This window comes from Phycodurus eques, chromosome 18 (assembly GCF_024500275.1).
Source record: "Phycodurus eques isolate BA_2022a chromosome 18, UOR_Pequ_1.1, whole genome shotgun sequence".
NCBI classification, from domain to species: domain Eukaryota; kingdom Metazoa; phylum Chordata; class Actinopteri; order Syngnathiformes; family Syngnathidae; genus Phycodurus; species Phycodurus eques.
This window is the reverse complement of record NC_084542.1, coordinates 14,923,591-14,947,039: the sequence shown is the minus strand read 5'-3', so window position 1 is coordinate 14,947,039 and position 23,449 is coordinate 14,923,591. Positions and strand designations below refer to the sequence as shown.

General features: G+C 40.5%; 1 protein-coding gene across 6 annotated transcripts; it reads right to left on the bottom strand.

Annotated features, from left to right (window-relative positions):
- Nucleotides 1–998: 998 nt before the first annotated feature.
- On the bottom strand, nt 999–22,607 carry evlb (Enah/Vasp-like b). 6 transcript variants are annotated; one of them, XM_061704301.1, is made up of 13 exons: nt 22,126–22,607; nt 11,209–11,377; nt 10,797–10,974; nt 8,623–8,689; nt 5,401–5,465; nt 5,081–5,316; nt 3,752–3,906; nt 3,207–3,246; nt 3,022–3,073; nt 2,841–2,898; nt 2,710–2,770; nt 2,552–2,609; nt 999–1,369 (listed from the first exon to the last, which is right to left on the bottom strand). In XM_061704301.1, the coding sequence occupies exons 1-13, from the start codon at nt 22,221–22,223 to the stop codon at nt 1,332–1,334; spliced, it is 1,275 nt and encodes a 424-aa protein (XP_061560285.1). In that variant the 5' UTR covers nt 22,224–22,607; the 3' UTR covers nt 999–1,331. The 6 variants fall into 6 exon arrangements, 4 of the variants coding, with proteins under 4 accessions (XP_061560285.1, XP_061560286.1, XP_061560287.1 ...); XM_061704302.1 differs by having other exon boundaries at nt 3,207–3,243; XM_061704303.1 differs by having other exon boundaries at nt 3,752–3,861.
- Nucleotides 22,608–23,449: the final 842 nt, after the last annotated feature.

Below are 23,449 nucleotides of genomic sequence, written 5' to 3'. Positions count from 1 at the left end.
TAAAAAAAAAAAAAAACTCATATTGAACACTCATATACCATATTTTTTTGGAAATATCCAGTCATGTGAGTATTTATTTACATCTCTGTATGGGACCCATATCCAAAAATAGTACACTTTGGGTTGGCATCATCAAGGAAATAAAATAAATTATGTATATATGAGACACACAAAAAAGAAGAGTCAGCCTTACTTATCCAAGACATTGTTCACAGTTTTATTTGAATTTATTTCAAAACTAACTCAGTGCATTTTCTTCTTTTGTTCAACAATGAAGCACTTTGTTATCATAAAGAGAACAGAATAAACAATACTTGGCAGCCAATAATTATTATTTTTTAAATTATTATTAACAATATGATCACAAATACTCTTGTGTGTTATTTGTGTTTTAAAAAAAGTTTTGCGGTGGTTGTTGTTGTTCAAAAGCTGCTTTTTGCTGTTTTGGTCCAAATAAAAATAAAAAGCAAATAAAACATTGAAAAAATGAGAAAGATCTGGATTGTGTGAATAATACAAAAGCAAATGATTGAAAAAAACGTGCAATATTATCCTTACTATCATATTCTTGTTATAGCCTCATTTGTACTGACTCATAATGAGAAATATGAGGATAATCAATATCTGAACTCCTGGCAACCATAAAAAGTCAAATGGAATATGTTCTAGATCCAGTCAAGTGCTACAGAAAATGACTGTTGGATTATTTTTTTCATTCTTTCTGACTAAAACTCTTTAATATCATTAATTAAGAATATGATAGTAAGGGTAATAATAATATATATATATATATATATACATATATATATATATATGTATATATACATATATATATATATGTATATATATACCATAATATATACCATATATATACATACCATATGTATATATATATATATATATATATATATATATATATATATATATATATATATATATATATGTATGTATATATATATATATATATATTTTTATTTTTTATTTTTTATTATTATTATTTTTTTAAAAGTGTTTAGTGAACACCTGGACACAATAAAACTATTTGAATATATTGAATTTTCTTGTTTTCAGGCCAAAGACAGAGGGGCAAACAAAGACAAATATAAAGAACTGACAGTTTCTTCACACGCACACACTCACACACACACGCGCACACTCACACACTCACACACACACACACACACACACACACACACACACACACACACACACACAGCGCCTTCCCTCAAGTCAATGCACACCGCAAAAAAACGTGGCGGCTACGGCGGCGCCTCGACATCACTGTGGACGTCACAGTTTGGGCCCGACTCCTCCTCCTCGGATAGGCGACATTATGTCGTGCTCACTCGACTGAGTTCGTGTCTAATGGCTGCGGACGACACAATAAATAAATCAATCAATAAATAAACAATACCAAAAGTCCAGAACAGATGAAATACATATCATGACAGTCATAAAGAGCAACAGATTCCTATAATTCACCCATATATAAACAAAATACAATAATGAAACATTTGAAAAAAGTAATCGACAGCTATCTGGTTTCAGTGTAATAGGAAACGCTTGTGCACTAAAGCCCAAAAGATCATATTATTGATATAGAGGAGGGGGGGGGAGTCAATTTTCAGCAGTTAAAAATGTCCACATTTCCAATATGCGGCACGGTGACCGACTGGTTAGCAGGTCTGGCTCACAGTTCTGAGGACCGGGGTTCAAATCCCGGCCCCGCCTGTGTGGAGTTTGTATGTTCCCCCCGTGCCTGGGTGGGTTTTCAAATGTGTATTTTTTAATTCATTAACTGACTTTATTGGAGCATAATATATTACTGTTTAAGCCGTAGATTTTCATGTTTCCTTTTTTGTAAGGGATTATTTATAGACTAAAAAACAGCATAAATACAGTTGAGCAGGATACTGTATGGTTCTTGTTTACTGATACTTCCAGATAGTACCTATAACGCCACCCAGCGGTCACAAGTGTGCATTGCAACCTCATTACCACTGACGTGCATGCTTTTAGATAAGAGGACACTTTCCTAAATCCAGTACAGTTCGAGTGGGGTATTAGGGCCACTCTGGGGGAGGGGAAAAAAAAAATAACACTTCCAGATTAACTATGCATAATAAAATAAAAATTAAAAATCGCAAATTGTAGAGATTAAAGTGTATTCTTATGGGAATAGTCGTTGATATTATTCACTTAACATTGTAAAAATGTTACTTTATTCACTTAATATTACAACTTAACATTGAAAATAAAATAAAAAATTATTAGAAATGTAAGTATTTTTGTACTATTATGACTTAAGTGTAGTATCATGACTTTATTCTGGAAATGTTCCAATTAAAATTTAGAAAAACACTTTATGCAACTTTTCTTCCGCTCAAAAATATACAACTTCCATCTAATACTGTAATAAAAAAAATGAGTGTGGCCATGATGCTCCTTTATGGCACATACTTTAGATAACGATTGTTTAAACCTAAAATGAAAAAAATATATCTTTTTTAAAATTATTAATTGGTTTCATATCAAGGGAAGTGTCTCTCACCATCAATAATTTCTTCCTTCACTTTGTGCAACTCACGGAATACTTCTTCCAAGATTTCCTAAAGGAACACACTTATCAGTCTTTTGTCCGAAAAGAAAAAACAAACAAAACAAAAAAAGCCTTTTATTTTAATGTATAGTTTTAAAGGAACGGCGTACCTGTTTCATTCTATCCATGTCTATCGAGTCTGCGTCGTTGCCGCTCCCCGCAGGCCGTACCCTATATTGCCGTCATTAAAGCATATATTAAATACACTTTCTCCGCCATTCTGCATCACATTTGCCCTCACCTTGAAGCCACGGCCCTATCTGCAGAGTTGGCTCTGTCCCATGGCTTTTTTACAGCGTCTATGTCAAAAAGTTGCATACGGTAATCCAAATGAAGACAACAGCATAGAGCATCTGACATCTCACAAATACGCCAATAAAATGCAAGCCATTGACGTGATGCTAATGCTAATGCTAGCCCACCTGTGGCGTTCTGACCCCCTCTGGTGCTGGGCGACGAAGAATTGATGTCATCCTGAAGGAAGGCACACACGCCACAGTGTTTTATTTTTATTTTCTTTCTGTACGTGTTTACCCCTTTTGACACCACAGTGACAATCTATATGCATATTAGATGATTATTATTGGAGGATGAGGTGCAGACTCACACTTTGGTTGTCCTCTGGCTTCTCTGACGCTGCTTTTCTTCTGGGAGAAAGGAAAAAAAATACATTCCAAAGAATGTCAATAAAATAAAAATATAGTGGTGCCTCGATTTTTGGGGGGATAACTCAAAATAAAAATTTGAAAATTAAATAAAATAAAAATATACAATTGTAGATACGTTACCAGTTTCAAGAATTTATGAGCTCTCTCAAAAGGAATTTTCAAGCTATTATATATTTATTTTACATTTTAAAATATTTTTTTAACATCATACATGAGAATTTGTAACTTAAAAAATATTGAATTATTTTCTATATTCCTTTTATGTTTTAAAAATAGATTATTAATATACAATGTGTGCATTTTGAAATTATTTCCGATTTTTATATATTTTATATATCAAATAAAAAGGAGATATGATGCCAGTTTCATTTAAGCTTTCCTATCTAACAAACTACTGGCACATTATAGGGCACAAAACTCACTAGAAGGCAACCAAGGTGAAGAAAGGTAACAATAATACGAAAAAGTTCTTGTTCTGTCTGACCTTCGGGCCAAAAGCGCGTTCATCTCCTCCATCAGTCCTCCGCTGCCGCCGCTCGTCCGGTTGACGTCGTTGCTTTTGACGCTGGACGCACTGGACGAGCTCTCCTCCGGCTGGCGAGAATGCAGCGTTATTGTTAAAACAAACGGATGGGCCGGCTCATTTGTAGATAGGGCAAAAAAAAAAAATGCATGGAAATGTTACAAATGTGAAATGTGTCAAAGATAAACCAATCACATTCATGTTAAATGGGAGTCAAAACACATTTGACACCAATTAAAGTGCCTCTGATTAACCCAAAATAAAGTTCAATTGTTGCAGTCTGATTCTCCCGACATTTAGTGGGTTTCTAGCAGACGCCTTCCACCTTGACAAAGACCCCAGACCCAGCTGGTTTATTAAACTGAACACAGCCATATCCCCTGTGATAAGAGGGTGTGCACACTTGCGCAATCACATTATTTCGGATGATATTTTTTCCTTCTCCTTTTGAAAATATATATTTTTTCAATTTTCAATCAATGAAAATGTTGATCTCGGTCCAATTAATTTATAACAAAAACCTGGCATCTGAATAGGGGTGTGTAGACTTTTATATCTGCTGCATGTACATGTATGAATAGTTGATTTCAATAATACAATTTAAAACATTTGATCATTATCCTAATAGTTACTAAACATTATTACAAAAATTATATTCTGATTAATTAATCAATAATTTCATAAAATAAATAAATGTTAATTGTATACATAAAGTTGTTGATTATACTCTGTTTTGATTTTTGTATTGACCATAAATGATTACCTATTTAAGGAAATAAAAAGTATACATGTAAAACTGTTTGTTTTTCTAATATTTCTTATTATTTGCAAAAGCCAAGTACTTGATCAACTTAAAAGAAAAATTAAATTCAGGTGTAATTTTTTTTATTGCACACGCATTAATTTGATAAATTAATTAAAATGAATACAAAATAATGTATATGTAAAATTGTTTGATAAATGTATTATTTATATTAAATAACTAACAAATTAATAGAATAAATGTTAGAATACATATACATTTTTATTAATTCTTTTATTTACACTAACTATATTTACCAATTATTTGATCAAATAAATAAAAAGTGTTCAATATACATTATATTATATACAATTGTTAAATTGTTAATATCTACAATGAATAAATGAACAAATTTATTAAGTTAACGCAACAAAAAGTAGAGGATCCTTGCCAATATCTAAGCTTCTGGCGACCGCCCACACCTGTGGTAGCCTCTCGGTGAATAATGTTTATCTTATAACGTCATCATTAACATTGGCGGGCCTCACTCTTTGCACGCGCCGCAGCTTGGCACCGGCGATCATGGCGGCGAGCCCCGTCTGGGCTGGCGGCTCCTCCCCGTGGCTGGGCAGCGGGGGAGGCAGAGGCGGCGGCGGCGGGGCCCCGGCGGAGGGTGGCGGCGGTCCCGGGGGTGGCGGCGGAGGTCCCGCAGCCGTGCACGCAGGGGGAGGTACGACCGGTGGCGCCACCGAGAGCACGGCGGGGTGGCCTTGGAAAGGAGAACCTTGTCGGAGGCAGAATAGCAATGGGGAGTTCACGCGCAGCCATTTTGTTTTAATACGACATCATCACTGTGAGACGTCACTACCTGAGTTGGAGGAGCGTCGCTCCCGCTCCATGTGGGCCTGCATCTGCTGCTGCTCCATCATCTGCCTGCAAGAAAAACACACAGTAAACACAATACTCTTTATATAGCTAAGATGTGGACAAAAGTAAAACCCCAATTCCAATGAAGTTGGGACGTTGTGTTAAACATCAATAAAAAAAGAATACAATGATTTTCAAATCATGCTCAACCTATATTTAATTGAATACACTACAAAGACAAGCTATTTAATGTTCAAACTGATAAACTTTATAGTTTTGAGCAAATAATCATTCACTTAGAATTTTATGGCTGCAACACGTTCCCAAAAAGCTGGGACAGGTGACAAAAAAGACTGAGGAAGTTGAGGAATGCTCATCAAACACCTGTTTGGAACATCCTACAGGTGAACAGGCTAATTGGTGGGTGCCGTGATTGGGTAGAGAAGGAGCTTCCTTGAATTGCTCAGTCATTCACAAGAAAAGATGGGGCGAGGTTCACCTCTTTGTGAACAAGTGCGTGAGAAACTAGTCGAACAGTTTAAGGACAATGTTCCTCAACGTACAATTGCAAGGAATTTAGGGATTTCATCATCTACGGTCCGTAATATCATCAAAAGGTTCAGAGAATCTGGAGAAATCACTGCATGTAAGCGGCAAGGCCGAAAACCAACATCGAATGCCCGTGACCTTCGATCCCTCAGGCGGCACTGCGTCAAAAACCGACATCAGTGTGTCAAGGATATCACCACATGGGCTCAGGAACACTTCAGAAAACCAATGTCAGTAAATACAGTTCGGCGCTACAGCCGTAAGTGCAACTTGAAACTCTACTATGCAAAGCAAAAGACATTTATCAACAATACCCAGAAACGCCGCCAGCTTCTCTGGGCCCGAGCTCATTTAAGATGGACTGATGCAAAGTGGAAAAGTGTTCTGTGGTCCGACGAGTCCACTTTTAAAATTGTTTTGGGAAATTGTGGACGTCGTGTCCTCCGGGCCAAAGAGGAAAAGAACCATCCGGACTGTTATGGACGCAAAGTTCAAAAGCCAGAATCTGTGATGGTATGGGGCTGTGTTAGTGCCAATGGCATGGGTAACTTACACATCTGTGAAGGCACCATTAATGCTGAAAGGAACATACAGGTTTTGGCGAAACATATGCTGCCATCCAAGAAACGTCTTTTTCATGGACTCCCCTGCTTATTTCAGCAAGACGATGCCAAACCACATTCTGCACATGTTACAACAGCGTGGCTTCGTAGTAAAAGAGTGCGGGTACTAGACTGGCCTGCCTGCAGTCCAGACCTGTCTCCCATTGAAAATGTGTGGCGCATTATGAAGCGTAAAATACGACAACGGAGACACCGTGCATCAAGCATGAATGGGAAAGAATTCCACCTACAAAGCTTCAACAATTAGTGTCCTCGGATCCCAAACGTTTATTGAATGTTGCTAAAAGAAAAGGTGATGTGACAAAGTGATAAACATGACCCTGTCCCAGTTTTTTTGGAACGTGTTGCAGCCATAAAATTCTCAGTTAATGATTATTTGCTCAAAACAATCAAGTTTAGCAGTTTGAACATTCAATATCTTATCTTTGTAGTGTATTCAATTAAATATAGGTCGGACATGATTTGCAAATCATTGTATTTTGTTTTTATTTATATGTTTAACACAACGTCCCAACTTCATTGGAATTGGGGTTGTATTAGGATATATACAGGAAGTACAAAGTAAAGAAAAGGAATGGCCCTCAAACATTTCTCTGAGGAATTCCATTTCCAAGTCTGTCTGACTGATAGTCCCTTTGGACCATCCTCATGCAAAATCCTGTTATGTTATGTGAATGTATATTATTACGTACAAAATTATTGGGACACGTAGAGGAAGTGAAAGTTGCTCAGGGTGTTTACGCTTTATAGAAAATGAATGGACCGCAAACATTTTCCTCGGTAACTTCACTCCAAATTCCTCCAAGTGATTGTTACTTTGGACCATTGTCATACAATTTCTGATACGCGACAAAGGTATTGGGACACATTACACCCACAGGAAGTGAAAAGGAAGCAAATGGTTCATGTTCTGGTATAGGGGTTCAACCTTTACATAAAACAAATGGACCTCAAACATTTCCCTGCGGAACTCCACTCCAAAAGCATGTCTTACGTTGGACTGTCATCATGGAAAATCCTGTATGTTATCTATACTACTCTGTACAAAAGTATTGGGACACATACAAGAAGTGAACTTAAAAGAAAATAATTCAGGGGTCTCGACCTTTATAGAAAACAAATGGACCTCAAAGATTTCCCTGAGGAACTCCATTGTGTATTCCTTTGGAATGCCATCTTGAAGAGGTGATCTTTATAGAAAAGGAATAGCCCTAAAACATTTCCCCATTATTATCGTTCACTTTCTTCACTGATTGGCTGGCAGAAATCACATGGTTCCTACCACTTTATACTGAAGTGTCCAAGTTTGGCTTTTTACTATATATATTTGTTGTGTAGTTGTTGTTACTTGGCCGAGCTGTCGGCGCATCTGAGAGCTTCAAGTTCATGTGTGTGACATGCAGTCAGACACACGGTCGACTGCGCGCAAACACACGCGTACACGCGCGCATGTATACACACGCGTCAGGATAATCCACTGTGGCTCGTGTCTTTGGGTTCACTCGGAGTTCACCTCATGCTTTTGCAGATAATTCACTGCTCTGTGTTTTTTTTTTGGTTTGGTTTAAATGTACTAAAGAGCCCAACACTGCACTTTAATCTTACAACTAAATAAAGCCAAGATGTTTGTTCATAATCTTATCACACAATATTCTTTTAGATAATGTGGACAGTTATGTATTTTGAGATGGTTATAATGAAATAAATGACAAGCAACATGGGCTTTATGAATTTTGATAACAGCACATGACTTGAAAAGTGAGTTGTAAAATAACAATAATAGTATACCGACGTGAAATGATGATTATTTGGGTGGGCGAGGGGATTTTATGGTCAAAGGTCTGTCTTAATTTCAGTGGGCGGGGCTCTTTTTTTTTTTTAGAAAAGGGTTACATCATAATTGTGAGCAGCAAAGAGGATTTGGCAGATTTTATTTTCCTATCAGTGATACTATTCGTTTTTGATGCTTTTTGACCCGTTCAATAAATCGCTGAATGCTCGTAACTTGAAAAAGGTACCACTGCATATGCAATATTAGAACAACTACTCACCTTGATCTCTGGGCTTCCATCTCTTCCGAACCTGGTCCATTTTGGACTTGGCGCTGCACAGCTGGACCTGCACGGGAAAAAGACCAGAGGCGTGAGTAAATAGAAGGTGAAATTGAGCTGAAATATCTACAACGAGCAATATCAAGTCAATGAAGCATACAACCAAGGGCAATTAAACACATTGAAACAAAAATTAACACTCGCTTACACTGTTAAGACGCTTTATTTGAATAATGACACATTATGAAGCAGGGACAATACATTTTTACTACATTTTACTAATGCAGACGGCGATATTGGGTTCAAACAACTTGTATCTCTAATCAACTTTCCCCATTGAAATGAATACAAATGCCATTAATCCCTTCCGGGTCGCCCCCCCCCCAAAAAAAAGCACCAAAATGTTCTGATTCATGTTTGTAATAAAGCAAAACAGCGCCATATTATAAAAATTAAATATAAACACATAACAAAAGAGAATGCAAAGAAATAAACAGAGCGAATGAGCACAAGTGAGCGTTCGGCGTGGATGTCAGGAAGCATAGTACATCAAATGGCAACAGGCGGATACACAGGTTAATTGTACCTTCTGCTTTTCTTGCTCTGTCTGTCACTATACGTCGCTGGCATAGATAGATGAACAAACATAGAGTTAAAGTACATTTTCAAATACAATTTTTCGGACCAATTAAGTAAAATTGGATCATTTCCAGTGGCTAATACTATAGTAGAGAAGACATGCATAATAGATACAAAACATGCCTGTAGCTCACTATCTTGTCGCTGGCCTCCGCTCGCTGACCTAACTGCCGTCTTAATCATCTTTAAACAAGTCAATTCAGCAGATTATAAGATCACAAACAAGACTGACAATGAAATATACAATAGTGCACCTACATGACATGCCGAAGACGAGGAAGCGACTGTAGCAGACACACAAGCACTGACGCAGCCACTCGCTGCTGCCGACCATAGCTCGCCTTGGCCTGCCCTTCCTCGTCCTCCTCTTCCTCCTCCATCGTCGCCTCACCTGACCACCCCCCCGCCCCCAGCCTCACTTTCGCCCCTCCCCCACCCAACAAGTATCCACAGATCATCTGTCACGTAAGGCAAACCTCCAAGGCGGCAGAAGCGCAGCACGCCCCGGAGTCATGTTTCCTTTCCAACGGTGCCTAGTAGAGAGGTGGTGGTGACTTTGCATGTGGGGCAGGGGGCTTACTGCCCCACCAGATGGACGAGAACGGCCTTCATAAGAACTCAGTTCAGCGAGCATCAAAGGGCTTAGCTTACCGTTTTTATCTTTTACAGTGGTTAACTTGTTCACTGAGAGCTGTTTTCAGCTTCAGAAACTCTGCATAGCAACAAGTGTAAAAAAAACAGGACCGGGGGAAAAAAACGTCGATTCACGCTACAACGCTAAAAATGAATCACATTTGTGGTACGTTCATTTATCTTGAGAAGATACTGTACATTATAAATAAAAAAAAAGCAAAACATTGTTCTGGGTTTGTCAGAAAAGCTCAGAGACAAGTGTCACAAAATCCAAACAAAGAACTACAAGTTTTCTCCTGGAAGGATTTTTTTCCCAGGTTCCCCTGCAGCTCTGTCATTTTCATCATCTTGATTATTGTAAAAACAACTGAACTAAACTATATATAAAAAAAAAATAATCATCTGGCCCAAATTGAACGGGAAAACTCATTGTTTGGATTTTGTGACACCAGTCCTGGAATCTTTCTGACACACCTCGTGTTTCTTCATCTGTTCATCCGAAAAGCAGTTTTCACTCTAATCGGAGTAATCTCCAGCCAGACTGATTCCCCCCTCCCTTTTTTTTTTTTTTTGTAATAGGGACATTAAATCCAGTCTTTCCAGGTTTCAAACAGAAGACGATTATAGCCCATGGATAAATGTATTTACAGAAGGGGGAAAAACTGAAAAAGCTTGGATTAAAGTCTGACTTTTATTTGGTTTCTTGGGTCCAAAGACACGTTTCTCCATACGGCCTACAATATTAGACCTGCTCACCACCGGGGGAGGGTAAACGCACCTCGAAAATGAATGGCTTCATTTATTTATTGTAAATGATATGATGAAATATTTGTGAGTGTGCTGCTCTGTGGACAAAAGTCTTATCAAGAATACGGCGCGATGACACAGCGGGGATGCCCCACCTCCGTCCTGGGCGCTGAGCACGTTGAGGGCGAAGAGCATGGCGTTGGAGAAGGTGGTGGCCTCCTCCTTGCTGGCGAAGTTGAGGCCGTAGACCTGCCGGGCGTCCCGCCACTGGTGAAAGGTCGGCGTGGCCTGGTTGTACTTCAGCCCCTTCACGATGGAGTAGTTGATGACCACCTGTGCACACGGGTGAGAAGACGCATCGGACATTATACAGTATATAGAAGTGAATATGTTCATAATCGATTAATCTGTCCGTTATTTTTTGCGATTCTCAAATTAAGCGAGAACTATTTTGATCATCGATGAATCCTTTAGAGCCACTGTTTAACTTGAAATTGGCCAAATCCTCAGATTTCAGCCGCTCAACAGGAAATATTCGAACGACGCCGGATGACGACAGTGCCCCACCTGCTGATCCTGCAGCTTGACGCCCACCACCCTGAAGGTGTTGCTGGGCGTGTTGTGGTAGATGTTGATGCGGCTGAAGCCCTGCTGGCCCGGCTTGATGGGCACCCACTTCTTGCTGGTGTCGTCGTAGACCATGACCGACGCCCTCGCCTGGCAGATGCTCTGCTCGCTGAGGGGGGGTGGGGGGAGCGGGTGGGTGGCACAAAACAACAAACCAATTAGGACACAAAGAATAATAAGAAGAAAGGTGCATTTCTTTGCACCTGAACAGGAAGCGCCTAATTAACCATAACCAGTTTATTTCGAGTCCGCCCAGTATGCAACTTTCGTTTAACGAGCATGAAACATCTCCGTTAGCGACTTTTAGAGCACGGTGGGTGGTCGGCGTCTACTCCCGGCTGCTTGTTTGTGCTATGCTACGCTAATTACCTTCTGGTCGGAGTCCAAAATGAGCCAACGCGTGAGCTGGAATTGAAAGTAGTCTGGCCTTTTAAGGAAATTAATGCTAATTTATATCAAGAACTCGGTACAGTGGGGCCTTGAGATATGAACTGAATTTGTTTCGTGACCATGTAACCTCAAAACACGTATCTCAAATCATCTTTCCACATTGTCATTTAAAATGAGTAGAAGTGCCTTTAAGCCGTTCCAGCCTCCACCAAAAATGATAGTTTATTTTTAATAAGAAAAAGAGCCATTTTTAACATTGTACTTCATAAAAACACGGAGTAATGACATCATTAAATAACAAATGTAAAGAAAGAAGAAAGGTTTTTGCCACATCTTTTTCGACAATTCAATGGACATTGTGTCCCTCCTTCTAGAGTGCACGCCTTGGCCACCTGGGGGCAGTACAATACAGACATATGGATACACTGTACATGGAGACTGTCTCAGTTCCTCAGTACAGCAGTAATAATCTTTCTTTGCAGAGGATAAAGAAAGTATTCCCGTGATTATTGCTATATTGTGTCTCTACACGTGTTGCACCACAGTTTGTGTTGAAATAAAAGTTGCTTAAAGAGTTATGACACCAGGACACAGATGCTATTAGTTAGCTTGTCTATGGCATTTCCCATTCTGTGTCAATTAATCTAGCGTAATTTAAGGCAAAGTTATGTGATTGTTTGAAACATTGAAAATCAGTAAGGCGTCTCCCAATTTGCAGCACTGGGGTAAACAAAGAAATAGAAATATATTTTTAAAAAAGACACTTATTTACAGAAAATACAATTGTTCACATTTGGGAGAAATGACCATATTATATGATACGATATTCGGCGGAGCCCGGCGTCGAACCCCCAACCTCAGAATTGTGAGTCGGATGCGCTTGCCGAGCATGTTGTGCATAATAATAGAATTCCTCCCACTGCACTCTCACACTTTCGCCATTCAAACTACCTTCTCTTTTCTGACGCAGCTTTTTTTGTCTTTCCCTCCAGGGTCGATGGTCTAATTTTAGAACGGCAGAGAGGCAAAGACACAGATGGGAACTCTTCTTCTCCTTCTTCACCGTCTGTGTGTTTGTTTCTGGCCTTGTACGTGCTGGAATTCCATTTAATTAGCTCCTTTTCCACTTATGCACGTGCGTCGTTTGTCTGCAGAACACACAGTACAAGTGTGTGTGTGTGTGTGTGTGCGCGTGTGTGTGTGTGAGCGTGCGCCTGTGTGTGTGTGTGATTACAGTAGGGGAAAGTGGGACGACAAAGGGCGCCACTGAGATAAACGCAGTCAGATGGACAAAGAAGCCAGACATAACACTGGAGGCCACACACACACACACACACACACACACACAGACATTGCCTCATTAAGAACGTCAGCAGATGTTGGACAAGCCCCTGATTGCATTTGGTTTAGACAATTAGCGTAAGCGAGGATTAAAGGCCTGAGGGCAGATGAACAGATACGTTAATGTACAGTTTCTTCATTCATGTTTGTTTGAATGCAACGGAGGGATTACACTGTATTGAAGAAACGATTATTTGTCATTGTGGGTGGACAACTGCACGGCATCACACCGAGAGACATTTCCAGAGGGGCTCGCACGCCCGCGCACAAAAATATACAGTGAACTGAAGTATATATGCGTGGTTTGGTTGCAGGATAAGGTTGTCACCTTACAAAAATGAAGAAACATTGCAATTCAAGAATCGCTACGTGAGAACAAGAAATGCTGAATATAAAAAGCCAAAAACTTAATAGTTTTCTAAGAATAAAGTTCGTATATGGCAAGAAAATATCTGCAATGTTCTAACAGTAAAGTTATCATTTTACAAAAGTGCAGATGTAATTTACGGGTATATAAAAAAAAAAAAGTCAGAATTTTATTTGTATAAAGTTGTAATATTACAGAAAAGTTGCACTTGTAGAGAATAAAGCCATAATATTATGACATTAAAGTCAAAAGAATGAGATGAAAAATTGTACAAGAAAAAAATGAGTCATTTTACCAGAATAAAGTTGTAATTATATGAGAATAAAGTGGAAATTAAGCAAACTTTAATTTAATCAAGTAAAGTCATAATATTACAAAAATAAAGTGAAAATATTACATTACATTTAACTAACTGTGACGTCGTCTGTGACCAAGTCAAGTTTATGATGCTCACTGAATTTAAATCTCACGAGATTGCCGGGTCATCTATTGGAATAGGATACAAAAAGCCCCCCCCCCCCCCCCCCCCCCCCAAAAAAAGCATATTATTATTCTCCAAACGCGCATCACACCTTCCGCTGCTTTCGGTCTGAGAGTTGCCTTCTTTACAAAGTCATCCCAAATGTTCTGAGGTTGAATTCTTGTCAGTCTGTCAGTCAGTCGAGGCCAAACGTACCAAATGTGTTCATAAAAGTCGCGTTATTAATAACTCTTCTTCCTGCGTGAGCGCCTCCGTGAGATTTCTGTCACAATTTGCAGTGGCAGCCTGGGTGACATTTAAAGCGTGTGCGTGTGGTGTAACTTATTCATGTCTCGTGGAGAAACGATTCATATTTCATCCAAGCGGCACGTTACTCCGCTCGTGTGTCGCATGTGTGTGTGTATGTGTGTGTGCGTTTCCTGCCTACTTTGGTTCTCTTTTAGCACAGGCACCTAATTTATTCATGCTGCTTTCAATGCCACTGAGATTCTCTGACGCCATTCACTGCCAGTATTTGAGAAGCGGTGCTTAAAGTTTAACTGAGTTGACAGGTTAAAGAAAATAAATTGAACACATGGCTGCACCCTCTGGTATGTGTATGGTGTGTGTGTGTGTGTGTGTGTGTACATTGCGACTTCGATTGCAAAATGATGTGCGATGCAATTTGTTAAAACAACGATGCTGCCAAGATGAGCTTGTAATAGTTCCACTTTATTCTTGCAACATTACGTCCTTGAATCTCGTAAACGTTTAACGTTTTCGTACAGTGACAACTGAACTTTTTTTTCTCAGAACTTAATGACATTTGTCTCGCTAATTTGCTCACAAAATTACAACTTCATTACAGTAACATTGCTACCTAACTCCTGTAACGTTAGGACCTTAATGTCATAAACATATGACTTTATTCTCGTAAAACTGCTCATTTTAGCTCTAAAAATTCCAACTTTATTATCTTAAAAGTAAATTTATTTACGGTTCGGCATTTTCAAATTTTCATTATTTATTTTTTATTTTACCTAATGTCGTGCTGTTAAAAAAATGTCTCTTACATTATATTTTGACTATTCTTTGTAGTTTATAGTTTTTAATAGTTTTAGTTGTTCAGTTTTAGTTTTAATAATTACACACCTCATTGACCATAAGATTAGTTGTTGTTGTTTTTTTAAAAGGACTTTTATTCCAGCTGCTCCTCAGACTTTGGTCTTAGTTTGACATTATCCACAGAGTGCAACCACAGAGTCCGTTGAAACTTGTAAACAGTGATCAATTTGTGTGTGTGTGTGTGTGTTTTTTCCTTTTGCGTGTACGCGACAGTTACTGATTCTCACACACTCCATCACAGTGTGGCTAAAGGACGCGCTAACAGAAGTCGTCTTTGTGGTGCTCGGCAGCTGCTCGGCGCTAACGTCCAAATCCCCGCAACAGTCAACACAAAATGTTTTGTGCTTTTGTCTTCATCAAAATCTTTCCATTTATGTGTGTGATTGTATCCTCTGCATGACACTATAAAAGCAGCATGAAGCAGAGGAGGAGAGAACAGTTGACGGCTCAAACATTTATAAACACACCAGGACAGCTACATTAGCTCGAATAGAAAATGGACTGAACTGCAGCTAAAAAAGGCTCCACTGAGGTGGCGACACAGGGGGGGTCTAACGGCCCACTTTGGGTAATGACGCACATTTGTGGCACCATGTGAACATGGTAGCCACATAGAGAAAAAAACAATCATTCAAGCTCACATTCATAACTCAGGAAGTTTTGTTTTTGCCCTTTTATTGGATTTGCAAGATGATTTGTGTTGGAAATGCCCAGAATGTCCTTTATCAAGCTATTCTAGTTGGTCTTTTCCACCTGGCATTTGAGACCGCTGGATATCACGTTAATACGTGACATGTAAATAAGCTTTGCCCTGATTGGATAGCTCAATTTTCCCAATTGAAATATGGAAAACAGCTTGGCTCTGATTGGTCAATTATCACGGCGTCTGCTAGCATCGAGAAGCTTAGGGCGGCCAAGCATTCATAGCGACTTTGATGTCTTACTATAATTGTAAAGCACAATACACCAAGTGTTTTGTTGTTGGCCCACTAATAGGGAGCGTGATATGAAAGGGGATGTGGGTGAAAATTCAAAGGGGGGGGACATTTTGAGGTGATGTTCATCATCCGCGCCCATTCCATTTAACACTAATGCAAACTACATAACGCAAATGGAATGAAACGTTCAGCCCTACCGGCGATTTAATGTGCTAAACAAACACAGTAGCATTGTGCATGTGCTTTGGCTATGAATACGTATGAGTCTTCTGTCTCGGAAACAGAACAAGATCCTGTTACTGTTTCACAGTGTGGAAAAAAAAATCAGCTGGCAGGAGATTTTTTTTGGGAGGGGAGGGAGGGGATAAGTCAGCATAAAGCTTATTTGGCCGCTTGGAGCGCTGACAAAAGTTTTAATGCTAATTCAAATAATCCTTTTTTAAGGCCACGGAATTTGCCCGCGGGTCCAGCGCTGATGGCTTCAATTGTGGAACAAGAAACCCCGTCATGCTCATATTTCCGTACATTACACCCACGCCACTTGCCGCTTGACATTTGGAGGGAGACCCCCGAATTAAACAGTATGTTCACACACACATGAACATTGGCAAAATAAAAATATACACACACTGATGAGACTGTCGCGAGCACGCACGAGCAAGATAATCTATTGGCATGACAACAGCTGTAGAATATTGTCTCTGGCCTAGAAAATATGGCCGCCGAGCTGGGAAGAAAAGATGAATGAGCAATGATGGGATATAAATAAATCAATGTTTTAGTGGGGGGAAAAAACACACGGCAGTCGACTCATTAATGCAGCAATAATACTCCGCATCCTGTCTGATCCTCACGTAATCATCATACTCAAATGTCTCTTGGGGACGTGATTGTTGTTTCCAGTATGCCAAGAAATATTAAGCAGAATTAAATATGGACAAAAATAATGGGACACACTCTTTAATTCATCAATTAATTGAATCAATCAATGAATATTGAAATTTCCGCCTTTGGAAGTAGAATCGAAGCTGTAATAGAGGTGGGACGAGGCCTGTAATAATGGGAATTCCCCATTGCCAAGACAGGGGTGTGAAATTTGGTGGGCGGACAAATGGTCCGCAAAAGTGCCAATCAAGGACAACTGGTCGTCGTAAATGTGGACGACTGGTTCTCGCAATGAATTTAACAACTTATTTTGGGGTGGGCGTTAGGGTTAACCTACACATAAGCATATCTTTGTTCTGTGGCTGGAACAGATTAATTGCATTTCCATTCATTTCAATGGGAAACATTACTTTGGCCCGGGAACAATACGGTTTCCGAACTGAGTCACAGAACAAATTACATTGGTGAACAGATGTTCCAGTGTACGGTACTGTACTGGAAAAACAAAAAATTACATCGCCTTCAACTAGTCAACAATGACTTTCAGCACATTAGTATCTATTTATAAAAATCTGAATTGGCGCAACCCCTGTCACAGTCAAAATAAATGATCGCTCTTGGGGGAAAAGTCAAATCGGTCAAAACTAAAATTGCATGTAAATACGATCTCATTCGGAAAACAAAGTGAAAATGATTCCACAATGTTGTCTGTTTTAAGCGGTAATTAAACATGCTATTTAAATATAGCAGCCAAATCACCGAGTTGGCAACACCGACTTTTACTTTTGAAAACTTTCTCTTCGCTGTTCGCAGCCATGTTGTTAGTGGAAGCGGTGCACGTCAAGCTTCTGTTATTTTCCTTCTCTGTGATAAATCTGTCGCAGTAGAGTCTGCCTCGCCAGCGTCTGCATTAGGAGCTTCAGGACATTTGATTATTTTTTACTGACATGACCTCCAAGTCGCCTTCGGTGGTTTTGACAATTCTGTCCATGCAGCTCGAAGCCTCGGGGACATTTCCTGTCATGACCACTTTGAACTCTGCTGCATTTAGACGCCGCGCTTGATAATGCCTGCATAAGAGCGTCTCGTTAAACTTTCACATCGACATCCTTCCTTCTTCCTTCCCCTGCTGCTGTACATCGCCAAGCATCAGCAACCAGGAAACTCTTTAATGCTTTATGGGAACACATGCCGAGAAACGAAACCTCGCTGCAACAGCCTCTGAAGCCGTTTTCATGTGCAGATACTGCAGAATCGTCAGAAAAGAAGGTCCTGAATTTATCCGACAGTGCCTTTTACACGCAACCCAGCGAAAGCAAGACATTGCTTTCCTTCATCCCAAACGGAACATCAACATGGGAAAATGGTGCAAAATCCTGGCTTTTACTAATGGTGCGTACACGCTGGAAAATAGCTGGGTCGATTTCATACCCCAAGTGGGTGTTGTTTATACAGAACAGCTCAACGGAAAACAAAACATCTATGTTTACGTCAGCAAATCGCCCTGCATTGCAGCGGGACTTGAACGTCTCACAGGCGCATCTGTAATTGGCCGTGGCGCGTCCGCGGCGGACGTGTTGTTGCGTGCAGCCGCGACCCATCACTTCCGTGCGTCCGCTGACCCAGAAGAGTGACAGATTCCCAGCAGTGCTTTCCTCGCCGCGTGTTTGACTTCGGCCTTAATCTGCCGGAGTGCGGCGCATGGACGGGAATAACCCGTGTTTGCTGTCCCTTTAGGGATCCTGGAAAACTGAAAGCCTCCATTATGCACATGAGACATAATCCTCAAGCTATACATCGTATTACACAAGCACGTTCAAGGTGAAAATATGCCTGAAACAAAGGCTGGGCGATTAAAGTAATCGGTCTGATTAATTCATTCCAATTCATTTGTCAGGATGAATTTTTTTTAACTTCCTGCTTTTAAATCGCGTCCTTGCTAACTGTAGTTGCTGCGAACAGCGAGGAACTCTTTCGATGCTAATAACCCCCCGCCCAAAAAAAAAAAACATTCATATCAACTTCCTAAGTTTCATCTCGATTTGTTCTCTTACGAGACATGATTGCTTATATATTCGTTATTTATCAAAAAACAACACAATAACAAGCCCATCGCAGCTAGGCTGTACGGCTAGCAGCGTCACCGGCGGTTACAGCCTGGCGCCATCCAACGTTAGCATGAATATACAAAATCATTTAAAATGTGCCACCACACTGTTTAGTATCATCTCGTGGCGCTTTCTAACAAAACCGCCACATGACTCAAGTAATTAGATAAATACTAGCAAAGTTGCTAATTATCAGATGTGCTGACTGCAGGGTTAGCGTAATTATGAGAATGATGACAGCGTAAAATGTGAAGTCACTTGGGAAAGACGCTATTACTATTAATGCCTAAGACAGTGATAACCCCAAGTAAAAAGGCCTTTAATGACGATAATGGCTCAAGCGTTAGCATTTTGAGCTTAACAGTGTCTCCTTGGTATTAGTTTACATGACGCTGTTTTTGGAGCCTCGCAATGCAAACCTTTTTTTTTTCCCAAGACATACAAGCAGTATTTTCGTTTATGGTAGAAAAACTGTCTGTCCATGTAGTTCATATTACTCGTACTTCTCTCCATTGTGTTGGCTCGTTGCTTGAAACTGAGATTACGTTTTCAAAATAACCTGGGCAACTCTCCAAAACAACTTGCAATTGTTCACAAGAGAACTTTCTTTACATCAACTTTCTAATGTTGTCGTATGTCTCAATGTCTCAGTAATTCTTTGCAATTGCTTGAGTATAGATAGCCTACAGTTCACAATGTTTGAGTATTTAGTATGAACTAAGTTCGAAAAGTTAGAAGACTACGATGTTCCACGCCAGTCCTGTTGGTTGCTATGTTACGCATTACAAAATGGTTGGCGAACCGCATGATGACAATGGCTCGCTTTTTGTTTACACAACGAATGTTTCGAAGCCTCAAAACAGGAACATTTTCAAACAGGTTTTGAAGAGCTTGAAGAAAGTAACGTTATGATTTCCATGGAAAGGCTAAAAACGGCAGTCTGTATAAAAAGGACTGCCATGGTAATAACAAAAAAAAAAAAAAAAAAAAAGTCAGATGATTATTTTTCTTCACTACTTGCACATCCATCAGTCATCTATCACATTTGCTTTCCTTCTGCTGAGCTTTGCTCCTCTCACCATCCCCCATCTTTCCCTCTTCCTCATCCTACTCCCTCTCACTTCAAAGGCTCACCTTACAAATCGACCACATACGATTTCTTCATACATCACCTCCTTAGCTAATCCGCGTGGAGCTAATTTGCCAAACAAAATTGCTGAGAGGTGGGACTTCTGCTGAAATCTGCTATTTAAAGATAGTTTTTTTACGCTAATGTTTCACTTTGTTTATGCCAATGTTTCACACGGGTGACATAAAGCCAATGAGGGCAGTATAGCTCGGTATAGTGACCGCGACATAGTGAAGCATCACTATGTCGGCCCTGTAAACCGGTTCTAACAGCGGGGCGTCGCTGCCAAAGGAAAAAGCTTCTTGTCGAGCTGAGTCTCTTAAAGCTGCACTAATCGGAGCTCTTAGAGGAGTCGTGGGCAAACCTATCACGATCTGCGAAGACAGGACAATCGCTGCTTTGATGGGAAACAAATATATAGTAGAAGACTCATACTAGAATCCAAAGTACAGAGAAAAAGGACAATAACTGTGAACCTGGTTGTTTTTAGAAAACAGGAAACAGTGCTCGGTGACGTCCCACTCCAGGCCTGTTGGTGGCGGAGATGCGGTTGAATTTCACAAAGACCACCTACACATTTTTGGAGCTGTGCGGTTAGGAAACAAACATACAAAGACAGGCAAATGGTGATTGAAGGACAGGAAGTTGCAAATATAATTTCAATTCATATTAATTTTCTGTGCATGAGATTTAAAAAGAAACAAACAAAAAAAACAAAAGCGCTAACGTTGGCCGCAATCATCTGCCGACGGAGGGTTGGGTTTACTTGATAACTTTTTGACGTGAATTTTCATGTTCTACTCCAAGTGAGTGTGCAGGTGAACAACCACTGACAACTATTATATTGTGTTTTTACCAAATAGCTTCTGACCGTACGTCCATGACTAATAAAACAAAGAAAACAAGAGGTGATGGTTTTAATAATCCCAGTGCCGATAACTGACAATCGCTGAACCAAGTTTGACTGAGCCATGCAAGCCGCATGTAGAAATATGAGCATTTCCCCTCAACATGAAACCTGTTCACTATTGATGATGGCCAATCTTTATGTGTGTGGTCAACACTGAGTTGGACCAAGCCACAAAATCCATGACTGTTAAGTGAAACTGAACATGAGCCAATTAGGAAGATTAATCCACCTGGACACAAATAGAGGAGCAACTGATTGTGTTGCGTGTTTGCAAAACATGTCTCACAAGTTATTCACCACAAGACAAATGACGGGGAAAAGAGTTTGTCTCCACATTGTAGCTACCAAATAAGTCAACGGTTAGCCGTGCTTGTTTTTCTGTGACCAGTACTACTACTACTACAACTTTGCTTTCTTCACTGACTTTTTTAAGTGATCATTTTCTTTTTTAAATGTTCTATTTTACAATGTACTGACTTACTTGTAAAACCCCAATTCCAATGAAGTTGGGACATTGTGTTAAACATAAATAAAAACAGAATACAATGATTTGCAAATCATGTTCAATCTATATTTGAACCTATCTACATTAAACATATTAAAACATATTTTAATATGTTTAAGTATGTTTAAAGAATGTTAGAGGATTAGTATAAAAGTATAAAAACTTTATATGGACGGACGGATCTTTCACATACCCACCAAGATAAACGGGGGTAAACATTTATGCACAAAGACCACTTTACCTTTAATTGTTTCCACCCACACACTTGCAATTTACAACTGGGAAACATTTGGAAACCAAAATTGTATTTAGCGACATCCGCGGTTGTCATCCGACAGCGACCATGTGGGAATCGCTTTCGACTTTGGCGCCTCGGGCAAACACCAAGGCCGCCTGTGGCTGCAACACAGGAGCACCGACGCCGGCGTGAAGAACAAAGGCTGCGCCCGGGGAGGCGGCCGGGGAGCGACCGCGTTTGTGACGCGACTGCGGCGTTGTCAGCCCCCTCGAACGCCGCTGAGCTTTTGGCCGGCTTGGCGAGCCTTCACTGGCCAAAAATGTCGCTCCTGGGGCGGCAAATACGCTAGAAAGCATCTCCTCCTCCCCTCTGCCAGGCCACAGCAGCCATCATAGCACAGACATCCTCACAGTGACACAATCACCGCTTTCTGTATAAATTTAAAAAATTTCATAAAATACCTGACTTTGAACTCGTTTAGCTGCTGCTGCTGTACCCCCGGCTCGGCGCAGTAGATCTGCGGGAAGTAGAAGCGGTGCGACTGCAGGTTGATGTCCATGTCGGTGAATAAAGCAACCCCCCACTGTTTAGAACGTCCGGGCTTCCGTAGGCGATGTCAGAGTTCAAGAGGCGACATAGCACCCGAAATGCTAGGAAGGCATCCCCGCTTCTCGGGGCAAAAAAAAAACAAAAAAACAAAAAAAACAAAAAAAAAAAGGCCCACCAACCTATTTCTCCACTCCTTGAATGAACAAAGATGACTCTACAGTCCACTGAGGTGACAACGTCGCCTCCATGAAAGGAAACGCTGCCTTCCAGTCAGCGGCGAACACCACACGAGAGTGAAAGAACGAGCTTGCTCGGGAGGAAAAGAGGAGGGGAAAAAAAAGAGACAGGGCGATGGCGAGAGATTCCCGGTGCTTTGAGGCGTTGCCCTCGCTCTGCCTCTCCTCTCTGTGTCTCATTGGATTACCTACTCCCTCTGCATCCCTCCCTCCCTCCCTCCCTCCCTTTTCTCCCCTCCCAGCTGTGTCGAGAGCTGGTCCTGCCCTCCCTCCCCTCTCCTCCTCCTCTTTGTCTTCCATCAACCTCATCCCCCCCCCCACCCTACCATCTGCTGGATTGGGCGAGCGTAAAACCACGTGGAAAGACAGAGAGAGCGAGCGAGAGAGAGAGGATTTAATTCATCTGATGGCTCACAACTCAGGGCACACACACGCTTTCACTGCGTGCTCATTAAGAGAGTCGGACGCAGCTGGAGGGAGAGACAATGAGGCAGTGATGCACTGCAGTGAATGGAAGCGCGTCACGAAAACAAGCGTGAAATGTTATTATTTCCTCAAATAGTGTGCCAGTTATTAGAATACAACAATCATTGAATAGATAAGCATATGAAAATGAATATTATCATGCGTAATAATCCATAAAACATACTGTGCATATTATAAAGGAAGATTTTGTTCCGAATCGAAAGAAATACATCAATTTAACACATAACTAAATTGAGTGAATTTGCACATTTAAATAAATTTGTATTATTACTATTACTAAACCAGGCGGCACGGTGGGCGTCAGCCTCACAGTTCTGAGGACCCGGGTTCAATCCCCGGCCCCGCCTGTGTGGAGTTTGCATGTTCTCCCCGTGCCTGCGTGGGTTTTCTCCGGGCACTCCGGTTTCCTCCCACATCCCAAAAACATGCATGAATTGGAGACTCTGAATTGCCCGTAGGCGTGACTGTGAGTGCGAATGGTTGTTTATTTCTATGTGCCCTGCGATTGGCTGGC